Genomic DNA, 16,422 nt, shown 5'->3' with positions numbered 1-16,422 from the left:
CTTTTTTTCCCCCCACTTTTTTGCCAACAAATTCTAATTTCCAGGTCTTAACCTGTGTTCATGGGTTCTTCATCTCAGAACAGAGAAGATCTTTTACTAGACGCAAGAGCCGCGTTACTTGTTCCATAAGCTTAAGGTGGTCCTACTTGTCAGAGAAATGCAGTATTTTGGCAGTAGCTGAGCAGATTCCTTCCTTCATGCAGTGCTGATTGCTCGTACTGTTAGAAATGTTGATACCTGGTGTCCTAGATTATTTTGTTGAGTTACTAAAGATTGAGAGATGTGACTGAGGCTCACAAAATCATGAAGGCAGTGAGCAAGATAAATGCAGAATTTTAATTCTGTGAATCCTGCCATACTAGAACCATGGTGCAAATGCTGGACTTAGGATGATATAAATTTTACATAGATGAGACCTTCTTTTTCTTTCTTTTTTTTTTTCCATTGGGAGTGGTGAACTTCTGGAATGTGTTGCCTTTAGAGCTTCTGGAGACAGATGGTACTAGCCGGTTGAAACAGTGATTGGATAAACTGGTGTAAAAACAGTTTCACAAGGAGGTGCTAGCAGATAGAGGGTATTTCTGACATCCTAGATAGAAGAATTATGGATGCTGGGAGAGTGTGAGGGCAGTAGCCTACACATAGTGGACAGGTTTGTGTTCTGTCCCAAATGCTGTCTCTTCTACAACTCTTAGCAGAGTAGTGGGCTAGATGGGCCACAGTACTGACCCAGTGGGGCATTTCTTATGTCTTCTCTGAGATTCTCCTGCCTGTGCATTATCACAATCTAATACTGCCCTTACTGTACCAATTGTTTGAACAAGTAGTATCACATTTTCATCTGTATTTGTCTGTGAAAGTCATAATCTTGTCTATGCTTCTTCATTACAAAGGTGACTGAAATGAACCCTTCTATGCCAGAGTCACCCTACATGGTTTCATTCCACAGAGCACATCCTGTATCCCACTTCTAATCGTGGATTTTTAATTACACTCAAATATTCTGTCACTAAATATTTCAAAACTTCAGATGGGGAATAAAGGTGTCATTCCATATCCTGGACTTGTATCTGCAAGGGATGAATCTGCCACTTTGGCACTCTTTTCATGCTTCTCCCAATTGTCGCATAGTATCTGAAGCTTCTTTACTTGTTTTTGTGTTTGGCAGTTTTACTTTCTTACCACTGCTTCCAAAATTGACCACAGCATTTTATTAATTGAACATCTACTCAGAGAAGGAACCAAGTTACTGATCTTTCTTACTGGAGTTTTTGTGTGTTCATACTTCATATAACTCATCCTCTTGTCTTAAAAATCTGGCATGCCTGGAGCTATAGTTGAAAGGAAACTAAAGCATGATAAGTATATTCCATCTCATTGTGAAGCACGAAGAAGGTCAATGAGTATAGACATGGCTTTTACCACAAGGCATCTCACCTTAGTATTACTCAGTATTGATGGGTAATTGTATAAAGTGTGTGTGTACCTACAGTGTAAAGCATCAAGTGTTGTGTTTACAAACTCTTAAGGTAGGTAGCCTTTCCCTGAGAAAGGCTTCTGCACACACAAAATACGTGTGCAAAATGTAATCTTACAGCTAATCTTTTTTGTAGCATAGACTTGTATACAAGACACTAGAGATAGTGCCATGGAATATTGAAAAAAGAACGTGAAACAGATTTTAATTCAGACAAGTCTGATTTTTCTGAGGAACAGTGTAGAAGACGATCATTTACCCTCTTAAATATCTTCAACAGTCACTTGCAGTAAATGGCATTGCTCTGTTTGCATCTAATTCCTTTTTCCCTCCTGTCCCAGAGTTCCAACCAGGAGTGCCATGGAAAGGTATACAAAACATTGACCCTGAATCTGACCCCTATGTGACCCCTGGAAGTGTGCTGGGGGGGACAGCCACATCTCCCATTGTAGATACTGACCACCAACTTCTGCGGGACAACACCACAGGTAAAACAGTGAACAACTGGTATGCAGTTATTTAAATCATTCTGATATTTGAGAATATTCTGATGTTCGTGTTGTAACAGGGTAACAGTCTATTGCATTTAACTAAGAAGGAAGCCTTTGTGCCTTTGCACTGTGGTTGTGTATCACATGAAAGCTTGGCATTGGTATAAATCGTGGCTCTCCTGAGGTTTAACAGTATTACAGAGACTCTCTGAAATCGGCCTACTCTTCTCTTTCTCTCTCCTTTTCCCTTTGATAGGGTCTAATTCTTCCCTCAACACCTCGCTGCCTTCACCTGGTGCCTGGCCCTACAGTGCCTCTGACAATTCCTTCACCAACGTTCATAGCACTTCAGGTATGCAGGCTCCAAAACTTACTTGGACAAAGCATTTTCCATTTATTCGCTTAGTTCCTCATGCTTGTTCCACTTCGAATATTTGGTCTTTCAGTAATTTCTGAGGAAGCTTGGAAATCAAGATGTGAGTGGCTGATCATATAGTTTCTTCCAGATGCTAAAATACTCTGTTGTGGTTGCTTTAAAAAATAGTCTTAAGATCCTCTGCCCTTCTTCCAACCCCAATACAAAATTCTTAGTTATGCAAGTTAAAGAACAGGGTGGCAGTGAAATGCAGATGAAAAAGTGTGGGGAGGCGGAAAACAACCACCATCCACATACATGCATAATCTGTTGGCATGTGTAAGGGGTTGGGGGACTGTCATAATTTTTTTAACTTACCTGCCCCTGTATGTATTAGTTAAGGAATTAGAGTAATAAGGTGAGTGATTTTACTCATTTTAACTTTAGAATACCGGAGCGTTAGGAAGGGAACATTTTTGCTTCACACTTCATAGCACTCACCATTCCCTGAAGCCTGAAGAGAGAGAGGGCTTTTAGTCCTCTGGCTTTTAGTGGTTGGTCTGTAAATAGTAATTTAGATATCTGCCTCAGATCCTTGGTAAGAAGATCTCCAAAGCTTTCTTGTGAAAAATGGTGTCTGCACACACGTCTGAGTAGGATGCTGGAAATAGTTGCTCCAGACAAACCACTTGGATTTTGAACTTCTTACAAATGCCAGAGTTTTCTTTTGAGACATCATTGTCTTGACAACTACGTAAAACTGAAGAACTGTGTGTAAATAACAGAAGTGACAAACATAGCTGAGAGCTGCATCTGGACCAAACTTTATGGGGTTTGCATCTTACTGCACAAAAGCTGTGTTTGTATGTTCTCTCAGCATCTTCACAAAATGTGTTGAAAATCCAATTTAGCCCTTGAGAAAAACAGCGTTCCTGCTGCCAGTTTGTGGGGTGACTTTAGTTTGAAGCAATACCTGTGTATGCCACATTCCAATGACATAAAAGATTTCTCTTTCATAGCCTGGGGAAAGGAACGGCATGTATCAGCTTCTTACTTGTGCTTAAGTTTTGTCTAGCACATAAGAAAGACCCAAGAGATAAAAAATGATTGAAGTCATAGTTGAATTGAGGAAACTAGATCACTGCCTGGCACACATACATCTTCTGCTCATATTGTTAAACTACACACGAGCATTTTACAGCCATAAAGCGGGTCATCTGAATTTAGGATTTAGAATTCACATATCTGTAAAACAGTGTAGTGAAAGCAGTTTTTTAGGCACTTTCATATACTTTCGTAGGTCAGTGCTTGAAACCTGCTTGCTATTGACAGTTACTCTGTCGTGGAAATATACTGATCCAACTGTAAAATGAAGCATGCTTTTATTTTCTTGAAAGCTTCATGGTCTTGATTCCCAAATGTATTGTTTTTTGACACCCTGGCATATTGTAAACCTGGATTTTTACCCTTTGTTTCAAATTAGTAATTTACTACCTTTTGTTAGTGAGTAGAGCTTAATACATATATTTGCACACACAGGCACATGAGTTCTGATCAAGATAATTCATGATTAAGATAATTCATGACACAAGTGCCTTTTCCCCCAGATTGCCCTGTCTGTGTTCACTGGTTCTCATTACAGAACAAGGGAAAATGACTCCAGCAATTTTGACTTTTGATTTCATAAATGTCCCTCGGTGTCAGGACGTGTGGGTGAATTTGTAGTCTGCCTTCTTAAGGAAAACTGGTTGAGGAAGAGCTTCCAGATATTCGTGACCAATAGTGATGTTTTGGGGAGTGTGTTTGCTTTTAGTCTTTTATTGGACTTTTATAAAAAGGGTTATTGAAATGTGTTAGGGATATCCAGTATTGGTCGTAGCTTTTCCTAAGAGGCATTTGGTAATGTTTTCTAGTAAAAAAAAGAATAGGTGCTATCAAGATTGTTTAAACGTCCAGCAGTCACACACCTGGGTGGCCTTCTTTACATGTTACTGTTGTGTCAACTCTGTATGAAATTTGTGATTCATTAGAAAGCTTTGATCTTATGGGAGGACATCTTTAGGAGGTCGCATTAGCTTAGTAGACCAAGAGTGGTAAATATTCATTTCAGCTCTCTGCAAGCTTATGGCTTGAAGAAGGTTCAGTTTCATTAAAGGTCAGTAGTGCCCAAAGTTGTAAGAAATTCTCAAATGAAATGTAGTGTGGACATAAAAGTTGCTGTTCATCTTATTAATGATTGAACATACTGCAACCGATTACATTATCATAATGTAATCATAATGGGGATTATTATTTTTTTTGTCCGCAGATACATAAAATAAGCAAAGATGAACTTACATGTAGCATGGCTTCTGTTTTGTTTGGTATGGTAAATTAGCTGTTGTATGGTTCTCTGTTTTGTGCTTGTTTCCAATATAAATGCAGTCAAAGGGTTTACAGTGATAGTACAGCTAAAGGCTAATTGAATTTCATAAGTTCCTCTAATATGTACAATTTATTTAATCTTCTAGCAAAATTCAGTGATTACAAATCAACATGGTCCCCAGATCCCATAGGACACAATCCCACTCATCTCTCCAACAAGATGTGGAAAAACCATATTTCCTCAAGGAACACTACAGGGCTGCCCCGCCCGCCTCCTGGCCTGACCAACCCCAAACCATCATCTCCATGGAACAGCACAGCATCCCGATCGGTCAGGGGCTGGGGGGCACAGGACTCAAGGCTTCCCTCTGGTGAGAAGAATCAACTGATAGCACCATTGATCAGACCTGAGGAGTGTACGTTTTACAGCACTAATGGTTTGGATGAAAGAAAGTTGCAGTTGTCTGGTAAAAGATAAAAAAAAAAAAGTTCCTTCTTGAAATGGAAATTAACTGTCAGTAATTGGGGTGGGGGGTGGAATCCCAGGTCCTGCTGCAGGGGATAAGTGAAGAGGGCTGGGAGCTGCCAGGAGGGAATACCTACTGCATGAGGCCTTTTCAAGACTAGATGCTTTCTGTGGGTGGGAAATTCCTTGAAGATAAAGTTGAGTAAAAAGTGAATCTTGATGTGAAATATGAGGAGAGATACGTGTTTTCAGGACTGAAGATCAGGCTTTCATGTGTTAGCAGGGCTGATTATGCTGATTTTCTCTGAGATTTGAAAGACCTAACTGTAAAGAGAAATGGTTTTCTTTGTAACAAACCTGTCTTGATTGCTCTGTCTTCTGATTTGCAGCATCTGCTTGGAGTGATGGTGGCTCAGTTCGTCCTAGCTACTGGCTGGTTCTTCACAATCTCACTCCACAGGTATTTTCTGTTGTTGTCTCTGGGAACTTGTTTGATTTACCAAGATACAGAGATGTGTATTCTTCAGTTGCTTCTCTTTGAATAAAATCTAACAAAATCAGATTTGTCAGCATACGCAAGATGTGTTTCTACTAAACAGGGCTGCAGTCTGATTGGTTTTTCTATTGTAATCTCTTCAGCTAAATTTAAGATGTTCAATTTTTGCTACATGACCATCATAACCTTTCATTACATAGTTTCAAAAAAAAAAAAAAAGTACTGGAACAGAAAGATTTTTCTTAGAAGTGAGGATAAGTTGCATGACCATAATGTGGAATGGTTTATTGCTGCAAAAGAGGCTGTTCTTTGGGATGTTGTCAATAAAAAAGCTGGTGTAGCTGCCAGTTTTCACTCTGGTGTTTCCATAGTGCAACCACAGAATGTTTCCAGCACTCCTGCCAAAAACAGTCTAGTTAGGTTACTTATGCAAGTGTTCTCAGAGCTTGCTTCCATTCAAAATGAATTCTGTGGAGATCCTGGTTTCAGCAATCCCAATTAGTCTGTATTCGAGGCTTAGGAAAAGACTGTAGGATTATCAGAAGCACCCTGAGGTCTAGACAGAGACCCCTGTTCAGCAGGATAATTTACCATGCTTCTACTACAGTCTAAGAAAACATGAACATGAAAGGAAAAACTAAGGTCTCCTTCAGATCACCCAAAATGGCAAACTGCGCTCCTTTCAGGGAAAAGATTGTTTTGCTTGATGTGAAGGAAACAGCAGCAGTGTAATGAAGAGGCGCAACTCTAAGTCTCCCTTGTGCAAGGTAGTTTAATACTGCTTTAGGAATCATTTAATGGAAGAACAACGTATTTTGGAGGCATTTAAAATAGAGAAGAGAAAGAAGCAGATTATAATTGTCTCTTCCACAACAAATCCTCTATTCATTGTGGGTCGGTTCACTAGAGAGAGGGAAGTGTAAAGGTTAAGGCGGATTCAGAGACTATCTTCATTTCAAGTTTCTGTTTTAACTTTGTCCATATTTGTGCCCGTGCACAACTTCCTTTCCCATCATTTGAGGTTGTATTGTATAATAGGGGGGAAAGGCAGAAGGAAGAAAGTAGCACTTCCTTAAGTATCTGCACACACAGATCCCATTCATGTGTGCGTGTTCCTGTGGCATACCAGGAATGGAATCTGTCTGTACAGAATACCTTGCAGAGGACAGCAGTTCCTGGAGGTGAGTAAGATGCTGTTACTGCCGCAGAAGGAATGTAGGCAACAACTGCTGTAAAAACATTAGTTCAGGAGGAGTGAAGATTGCTGGGTTTCGCAGAAAGATCACTGACTGTTTCTGTAACTAACTGTTTCATAAACTACAAAGACGAAAAAGCACGAAAAATAAATTTTAAAAACCCATCGTTATAGAGGTGGTATTTCCAGTTTTATGTAGAACTTTTAAATACTGCTTGGTCTAAATTCTGAAGTCAGAGTGCTGAAGACTAACAAATTCTGGTTCCTTTGGTACAAATCGTAATGTCTGAAGAAGGTGAGAAGTACAAGTTACATATAATTACTGGAAAACCTGCCAACATAAGCATAGTGACAATTTAAGAAACTCAGTGAGGTGGGGAAGACTGGACTCAAGCTACAAGTGAGCGGGAACAGTAAGTCAGATTATTCTATAAAGCAAAGTCATCGTAAGAAGTCAAGGCATACTGATTCTGTTTGAAAATTAAATCCTGTCACCTTCGCTCACTTCCCACTGCTTTCACTTGTGTTTCTTTCTGAGTCATTTCTCTTTTAATTTATTTTTTAATTACTGAGACAAAGTTAGGATTGAAGTTCATTTGGAGAAATAGTTGCAAACATCTGTTTTATCCTGTTTGTTCTTCCTCAGATCGATGGGTCAACCTTGAGGACGATCTGCATGCAGCATGGCCCACTGCTGACATTCCATCTGAACCTGACCCAGGGCACCGCCCTTATCCGATACAACACCAAACAGGAGGCGGCCAAGGCCCAGACTGCACTGCACATGTAAGCAATCCTGGTGTCTCTTCTCTGTACCCCATTAGTCATGAACACAAAATGCTTTGGAAACTAGTTTCAGGTGTCATGTTTGGAAGGGAATCTTTCCTTTATCAGCAGAGGAAGAGGAGAAACGAAGATGCCTTCTTTAATGGCTGGCGCAAACTGGCACATAGAGAACTAGGAAGGTGCAAGTAGGATGGAATTACGACCCGTATGCACCTTAGTGTACAATTTTCGCCATTTTATAAAAGCGTCTGATTAAAATCATTCTTACATGCGTAACCCAAATGTGTGGGAATCTGATGTAGTTTTGAGATACACCTGAAATAGCTTACTTGAAAAGCTGCAGATCTTAGGTTTCCTGTTCCTAAGCTTTTTGGAACTGACTGTGGCTCTGGTATGTTTTGAAAATGTGAGAGGTTTTGAGACAAAAATCTTGGGGGGGTGTGGGAGGGTGCTTGTATAAGCCCTTACATTCAGCGAAAACATTTGAACTATAATCTTACCCTGAATTTCACAGGCTTTTAACTTGCTCTTCTGCTATTTTGTTTGAAAGGTGGCATATGTACATTTACCATTTTAGCTACACTGTATAGGCACTTCTGTTGGACTTGGTGTTAATGTTAGGACCTTAGCTTAAATTTAGAAAGATTTTGTTGCAGGCATAATAACTGAATGTTGGGGGGGTGGGGGGGGCTGTCCCTTATAAAATGGAAATTCTTGCGCTTTGAGTCAATTTCACTGTTGAGAACAGCTAAAGTTTTCTATGCTCACTCCATTGTGGCAAGCTGATACCTTCTTTGGTTTGGGCACCTAGTAGTGGTGTTGCCATGCCTTCTGAACCCCTTGCCCTTGCCTTCTGGCTTCAATTGTTATTTTTTTTTTCCTTCCCTGTATCTTGTCTTCTAGGTGTGTGTTGGGAAACACTACCATCCTGGCTGAGTTTGCCACAGATGAAGAGGTTAGTCGCTTTCTGGCACAAGCTCAGCCCCCTACACCTGCAGCAACCCCAAGTGCACCCACAGCAGGCTGGCAATCCCTGGAGACAGGACAGAACCAGACAGATCCAGTCGGACCTGCTTTGAATCTCTTTGGTGGGTCAACAGGGCTTGGGCAGTGGAGCAGTGGTGGCAGCGGTGGCAGCAGTGGGGGTGATCTCACTGGCGCTTCATTGTGGGGGCCCCCAAACTATTCTTCAAGCTTGTGGGGGGTCCCAAGCGTAGAGGATCCACACAGAATGGGCAGCCCTGCTCCCTTACTACCTGGAGACCTTCTGGGAGGAGGGTCGGATTCTATCTGAACTTAGAACTTTCAACTCTGACCTCGTGACCTTTTTTGGAACAGCAGCAGCACTAACTTGACCTTTTCGTTTTTTTCAACTTGCAATAAATACATTTATAAAAGGAAAAAAGAAAACGGAGAGAGAAAAAAAGGTGGGTCATTGACAGACTGTCTGAGCACATAGTTGCCTCCCTTATATAACTTCAGTTTTTTCGTTTGGAATATGAATCCAAAAAGAGAACATATCACTCTTGAAATACTTGAATCATGAACGCCAACTTAGAAAGACAATGTGAAGCAAGTACACATACCATTTAAATTTAAACACAAAAAATTAAAAAAATTAGTTTCTAGTTTTTCACTTTTTCATGTTATACGGAAGTTGTTGCTAAGAAACATATATACTGAAAAAATAGCTTTTTAACTTTGTTTGCACTGGGTGTGTTTCCGTCCTTAGGTCTACCATGTTGGGTTGGGGTAGGGGAGGGGTTCAAAAAAAAAAAAAAGGGGTGGGTGGGAGGGGAAGACTTGACGGAGCCTCACTTTAAAAGAAAAAAAAAATTTAAAAAAAAATTTAAAAAAATTAAAAACCCACAAAAAAACAAAACAGAAAAAAAAAAACAAAAAAACCAACACTTTGTGATTGGCTGGTTGATAAGTACCAGTGTGTTCTGGCACATGTAACTGCCCACGTGTGCTTGTTTCTGTGTGAGTGTGTGTGCACATGTTCGTGTGTGTGCATTTTTTTCTCTCTATATATAATCTTGAAGCGCTGCATTGCTGATGGTCAACGGGCTGGCTGGCCATCTGCATGTCTTGGTTCTGAAAGCAAGACAGGCATGGTGGAGTCCCTGTGGCTGAAGCAGAATCCAGTTGGGCTGGATTAAAATTTGTCAGTACATTTTTTTTAAATTCATTTTAGCAGGGTGCTATCTCAAGTCTGCAGATCATACTGAGTGGATAGTTGCTTCCTAGCCCTTGTTCTAACCCTGTGGTAGAGCAGAACACTGCCATATCCAAAGGATTTGGTGAGAGGGGAGCCAATGTTGTCTTTTGAGTAGCAGTGTATTTATTTATTTATGTCTGCATGTGGGGTTTTTGTACCGAGCAAACCCTAGAATGTTTGTTATATAATGCAAGCCATTTTTTTTCTTCCAACTAGGGGAAAAGAGGAGGAAAGAAGACATTGCCATTTTTTTTGTGCTTCTAAGACAAATGTTCTTTATTCAGTCTATGACAAGCTTCAATACCTTTAAAAATAAAGTGTTTCTTTTCTCCCCCAAACCTATAAATAGGCACCCATATTATTCTTGAAAAATGCATCAAAAGCTTGAAAGTCCAGCCCAACCAAATTAGCCTTTTAATTGATATACTGCGTGCGTTAAAACTGACAAAAACTAAATCGTGTCAGCAAATCGCTGGCCGGCCTGCCTCATCTCCTGAAAGCACATGCAGCTGACTCCTTTCTGCGTCCTTCATGGTGAGCGTTACCTGTGCCAGGCCTTGGTGTATTACAGCGCCAGACCATCACTGACAGAAACGTTTACTTATGAATGTTCTTAAACCAGTGTGTACTTCAGATGTTTCCTTTTGTTTCTCTGTGTTGTGTTTTTTCCTGTGTACGTGGTTTTGCTTAGGGAGGTATATAACTAGCAAAGACTTTTTTTAAAAAAAGTATTGCACCTTTTTTGGTTTTTTTGTTTTTACTTTTTCTGTACTGTTGCTTTTTAATTTCTGTATTTAAGGAAAGGTTTGGGGTTTTTTTAGCATCAGTGTAGTAGTACTCTGGGCAGGATAGGGGTGACCTATAATCTACAGTGATAGCCAGTGTGTGCGTGCATGTGTGCGCTGGGAACAAAACTTCTAAGACCTGTTGTTGTGAAAAGAGGTGTAGCAGACTTGAAGGAACATCCCTTCACATAAAGCAGGAAGTCTTTCGGGGGTGGGGGGGTGGAGCCAGGAGAAGAGGGAAGAGAGATGCCGGTACTTTTTACGTAAGTGCTAGGACTTCCACGTGGTGTTGTCTAGCCGTTATACTGTCTAACAAAGTGCCGACATTCAGTACCAGCACATGCCTGTCCATTCCAGCCCTCAGCAGGAGCAGTGCTCGGGCTTTATTACCTGGGGGGGGGAGGATAAGGGAGTCTCTTTCTTCAGCGTTTTTTCATTGAAGGATACAACAATGTCTAATACGTTTAACTCTAAGCATGGGTTGGGTGGGGAGAAGTGAAAGCAGATTCAAGTAACGCAGGGGGGACGGGGTGGGTGTGCGCGCGCGCGTGTGTGTGTGTGTGTGTGCTGGGGGTGGGAGGGAAGGGCTAGGGAGTTACGTGGCTTTTTTTAATTTGCCCTTTCTATGTAAACCCAATGTCACAAGGAAGACTGACTGAGGGAAATGCTGCATATACACATGCCTGTAGATTTGTATGCAAAGTGTTACGTGACAAAAAGTACGAGTAGGTTTGTATTTGTTTAGTAAACTGGAGTGTGCAGCATACTCTGGCCCCTTCTGAAAATACTTTTCTATCACGTCTCCTCCTTCATCCATCCCACCATGCACAAAGGAACAAAATGCTCTCTTCCAGCTCCTGATAGCTAGTGCCCCTCACGTGCACACATCCATAAAGCTTTGTTTCTGATAGTCTCTGCTCGAAGACCAGCCACTCTCGGACACGCAGAGCAGGTTCTTAAAAGTCCAGTGCCAGCAGTACTTCCTAGTGAAGCGCCTTTGGCCCAAGTAAGCCAGTATCCGTTCTGTCACATGATTTGCTATACACGCTGGTTCATTGCTGTGTTCCACCCTCACTTCTCTCTCCCAACCTGCCCTAAGGTCCCTTTTCCTGCACTTTGGGCTAGTTGAGTTCATTGCGATACTACGGTGAAAGCCGGGTGCTAGAGCCCCTCTTGTTTACAAGACATAATGAGGGATTTGAAATATTTAAAAAGAAAAGCTAAATTGTTCTTCCATTGTAAGCTTAAAGGGAAAAAAATTAAAACGTACAAAAAAAAAAAGACCAAAAAGTGCATATATATATTTTAGATGAAGACTAACTCTGGGAGCATTTAACAGTGTTTTTGTTTTTATTTTAACATTTTATTTTCCTGCTTTAAATTTGCAAGCATTCTCAGGAATTCTAGGGTAGGAAGCCAGTTTTTTGAAGATGGTTTATTTAACCTTATCTTATCCTAGATAGATGGCTGTTTCTTGTTGATAAACTTTTACAAGTTCCTGAATCTTCAAAATGTTTGAAAGTTTTTACTTTAAAATAAAAATGCTAAAAAAAATAAATAAAAAGAAAAAGAAAAAAAGAAAAAGAAAAAATCTCCAAATGTTACTCTCAAGCGGGGGATCAAGAATTTTAAAGACTGTATAAATTAAAATACGTTAAGAAAACTTCTCAATATCAGCAACAGAAATTCATTGTAATCTTAAACAAGTTGTGGGAGAAGGAAGGGTTATCATTTATAGTGCTTTGTTACTCATGCAGACATGTGTGCAGTTGCATGGAGAAGAGAAGTGCGTGAATGGAAATCTATCACTTTGTTCCCTCTTGATTGAAACTAATTGAAAATATTCTTCCAAGCACCTTTTTAAAAGCAAAATGAAACTGTAAAACCTAATTGAAATGCAGTACAGTTTAACTGAGAGAGTCTTCAGTTAGGAGGACTAGCAGGAAATACATGATGGTGCTTCTTTAAACCACTTTTAAGTAGTACTGAAGAAAACCAGTGCTGACAGAACACCCAATAATGAAGTAGATTCATTATCCTGCCTTTTTCAGTACAGAAAAAGGAGACAATATAAGAAAAACTCCAGTAAAATTTACATTAGAAGTCAACTTTCCTGTTTTCGGCTATTTGGTCAGTTTTTTCCCCACTTGGAGATTTGCTGCTTGCTTTTCTTCACCCACCCCGCCTCCCAGTCGTTCCGTTTTATTTTACATGAGGGAAATATGCGTTAAACTCTTCTATTCACCCTATTGCTGCTGGCTGTCAGGGCTTACAGTCTTGAACTTCCGAGTTCAGTGTTGGGAAGGCCAACTTCTGTCTCCCAGCTCTAAGGGTCAGGGGCTTAACTCCGCCTGAAATGGCTAGGCTCAAACCCCAAAAACCGCGCTAGTGCCTTTTTACATGCACCCACATGCCCTACAGTAGGGGAAGGGAGGGAAGACGAGGCAAAGTGAGGCAGTATAGCCACTTAATGGAAATAGGTGTACCCGTTCTTAAGGAAAAAGAGCATGCTGCATAAGTGTGTCATGCAATGAGTTACAGTAGTTGAGATAATTTATTATTTAAAAAAAGTCAGATGCCAAATTCCTGTCCTTTTCATATCAATTGCCCAGTGTTTTTGTGTTGTGCTGCGTGTACATCTGAGTGTATACGTGTGTGTTGAAAATAATGCATCAATAATAATGCGCTTTAAAAAAAAAAATCCTGTCACAGGCCAGTAGAAGGAGGGTTTATTTAGGGAGTTTGGGATTTTATTTTATCGAGAGGATTTCCGAGTGCTTTGCCAGAGGCTGTGTTTTATCAAATCAGCAGTGTCCTAAAAGAGAAGAAATTGTAGGATTTAGTCAAAAAGAGCCCGGAAACTTGTCATTCACTTGGAAGTGGGTTGTGACTGACTGCTGAAGGGTTGCCAGTCTGGAGCTTGAGCAGTTTGCTGGGTCCAAACCTATTGCAGTACAACAGTCTGCTCCTCCTTTCTGTAAACATGCAAACATTAGCGACTGTCTTCTTGGTGATGTTTTCTTAAATTGTTTAAGTGACGTTAATCTTACTATTTTCCAAATACAGTTGACAGTTCTGTTCCTCTCTAAATTATACGTAGCTAATCGTGGTGGTGTTAGTACCGCTTAGTTATGGTGCTCCTAACCATGGGAAGTGATTTCTGAGCATTGTGCTAACCAGACTTATCTTCTGGGGACGACCACTGCTTAATGTTGTCAATATTCTGTTACCATTTGAGTTCATAACAACGAAAAGTCAATTGGAGTTGATGTTAGGGTACTTTTGGGCTTTTATAAAACATTTCCAGGGAGGGAATCAGTGGCTGCATCTTGTTTAAACACCTTGACAAAGAAGGTAGGGAAAAGAGGCAGGTGAAAGCACAACTTGGTATAGACTATGAGGATCTCTTTCCAGATAAAAGTTAAACATAGTATCTTTCACTAAAAAAACACATTTTACTTTCTAAAGTGACAAACAGAGCTCTCTATCATTTTGTTATTGGTTTTGGTTCTCCAGGTTTAAACATATACATACTTTACAGGTGGTTTCAGCATTCCTGTTTTTTCCTGGTTTTGAATCCTTCAGTGCTTAATTGGTTACCAAAAAAAAAAAAAAACCAACCCCAAACATGGATGCATTTGTTACCAGCTACTTTGCTTACCCCACCTTGCAGTGTGTATCAAGTTGACACTTTTTAGTGGGTTTAATAATTCTTTGCTCCATTTGAGTGTTTCATTTTAGCAGTGACAACAAAGTCTAACAATCCAAAAAAAAAAAAAAGTGGGGTACAGCTCAGAAACCTGTGTTGAGACTTCTGACATGTATTTTGGAAAGCAGTCTTAGTACCATGTACTTTGCAAGACTTGGCATCTTTTCCCAGTGTTTCTATGCTTTTACCTGGACACTTGCCCAGCAGTCTTGAGAGTGGGTTTTTTGTTGGTTTGGGGTTTTTTCCAATCACAGGGTGTCAGGTTTTCCTTACAAGTTTTTTATTTTGCTTCACGTTAAGTGGCTTGTGTAATGAGCAAGAATATTAAGCCAAGTGTGTTTTTCCTCCACAATATAAACAGGATGTTTTCAACAAAATGGCTGGGATAACCACCTCAAAGATTAAATGATAATTGAACTTTTAAGTTGACCTTTTTTTTTTTTGCCATGAAATTTCTAAACCCTTATTCCTTAGAACTTTTCCCTTTATTCTTTCTTATTAAAAATGCTGCCACATCTTCCACTGTGTCTTAGTAGTGCATCCAAACAGTACTGTAAGAGGTTTTTTTGTTTGGTTGGTTTTTTTGCTTCATTCTTCATTTCGTTTACCTCTTAGGCTTCTAACTTTGTGCATGTTGTTTTCCTGTTGACTTTAAGAGGAGTACTGTTTACGTATCTGAGACACCCAAATTTGGCAAAGTCTGGTCCAGGAAATCAGGAGTGATCCTCATGTGGATTAGTCCCACTGACCTTAAATAAGTGAGTACTCCTCTGGTAAGGGCTCTTTGTGTAAGTAAACCTTAGCTGGATCAGGGACAAGGTAGCAGATGAGGACCTGTTGTATTTCCAATGCAGCAAATATCTGTGTTGCGTATATCACATTCACTGTAAATCATGTGACCTTAGTATCTAGGTTTCTCAAGTGGATTGGAAAGCTGCTTTTGTGGTGGATGGTTTGCATCTCAGGGTATGAGTCCTGATTGAGTAAAAGGTAGCTTTTTCTCTCAAAAGAGGTAAGGTTCCCCTAGCAGAAGCAGCTTTCTTAATTGTAAATATGCATGCATGTATTTGTGGGCAGGAAAGTAATGCCAAGAAAACTAAGTTTAAATGAACTATAAAAAAAAAAAACACCAAACACATGCTGTTGAAGTGCAACTTTGGTCCCGAGTCTGAAACAACATATGCAGAATCTGTTGGTTCGTCTAAATGGATTTTGTACAAAATACAGTTTTAGTTCTCTAGTTTATTTTCTACTCTTTTGCAGTGTCACGAACTGATGCTGTTAGTTACATCATATCAGTCGTTCCCACAGTGATCAAAATACAGGTGTCTAAAACCTAAACTCTCTTCCTTTTCCTTTACCTCCAGTACTAGGCTTCCACCTGTGACAGAAGGGTGTTGACAGTAATGGGGAGAAATATGTAAAGTTTCCCGATGCAGACAGAGCCGGTTTTCCCTGTTGTCCTGAATTCACATCCAAGCCTAAAACACAAAGCAAAAATTATGCTGGAGGAGAGTTGTTGGTTGGGCTAAACGACAGGAGGCTAACTGGAGGTTTTTAGCAGCCTTGCTAGTTCATGTCCCTCACAATGTTTTGCATAAGTGTCCCATCAGTGTAAATACCAGTGTTGCTGAATTTTACCAAAGTTCCCCTGCGGTAGATATAGGAAACAGGTCCGTTTTGTAGTGACTCACCAAGCAGAGCTTTGTCTACAGTAGAATTCAAGGGTCTGTCTACATTGCTGTTAAAACTGAGTCAGGGTCCTGTTTAAAATATAACTATTTTGTGGTGTTATGTGAGACTTTAAACTTTTGTGATGTAGTAACTATAGCTTCTAATCCTTATATGAAAAGTGATTTAAGGTTTCATCTGTGCTACAAAAAGCGCCACAGCTCCTGATGGTTTGGAGCCTATTTTTAAAACTATTGTCAGGCCAAGATAGATGCAGCTTCATCTGTGGCACGCAGCAGACAACGTCCGTTTGCATCCACGGTTTGCGTGCGTGTTGCTTTTCATCGAGCTATGCAGGAAAGTTTTTTCTCTAAAAGTCTCCCAGAATCCTGTGCTATATAAGCAA

General features: G+C 40.2%; 1 protein-coding gene across 20 annotated transcripts in view; it reads left to right on the top strand.

The window, feature by feature from the left end:
• Positions 1-9,334, top strand: part of TNRC6B (trinucleotide repeat containing adaptor 6B) — a 133,664-nt gene extending 124,330 nt beyond the window's left edge. For 10 of the 20 annotated variants that reach the window (XM_074578303.1, XM_074578270.1, XM_074578353.1 and 7 more), the window contains 6 exons: positions 1,819-1,965; positions 2,225-2,320; positions 4,834-5,154; positions 5,543-5,613; positions 7,491-7,630; positions 8,534-9,334. In XM_074578303.1, the coding sequence (XP_074434404.1) occupies positions 1,819-1,965; positions 2,225-2,320; positions 4,834-5,154; positions 5,543-5,613; positions 7,491-7,630; positions 8,534-8,924 (1,166 nt within the window). In that variant the 3' untranslated portion in view covers positions 8,925-9,334. The remainder of the gene's footprint in view (positions 1-1,818; positions 1,966-2,224; positions 2,321-4,833; positions 5,155-5,542; positions 5,614-7,490; positions 7,631-8,533) is intronic. The other 10 variants (XM_074578386.1, XM_074578393.1, XM_074578360.1 and 7 more) reach the window with 2 other exon arrangements.
• The last annotated feature ends 7,088 nt before the right edge of the window (positions 9,335-16,422 follow it).

Source organism: Larus michahellis, chromosome 1 (genome assembly GCF_964199755.1).
Source record: "Larus michahellis chromosome 1, bLarMic1.1, whole genome shotgun sequence".
NCBI lineage: Eukaryota > Metazoa > Chordata > Aves > Charadriiformes > Laridae > Larus > Larus michahellis.
Note: the sequence above shows the minus strand (reverse complement) of the source record. Positions and strands in the feature narration are given on the sequence as shown.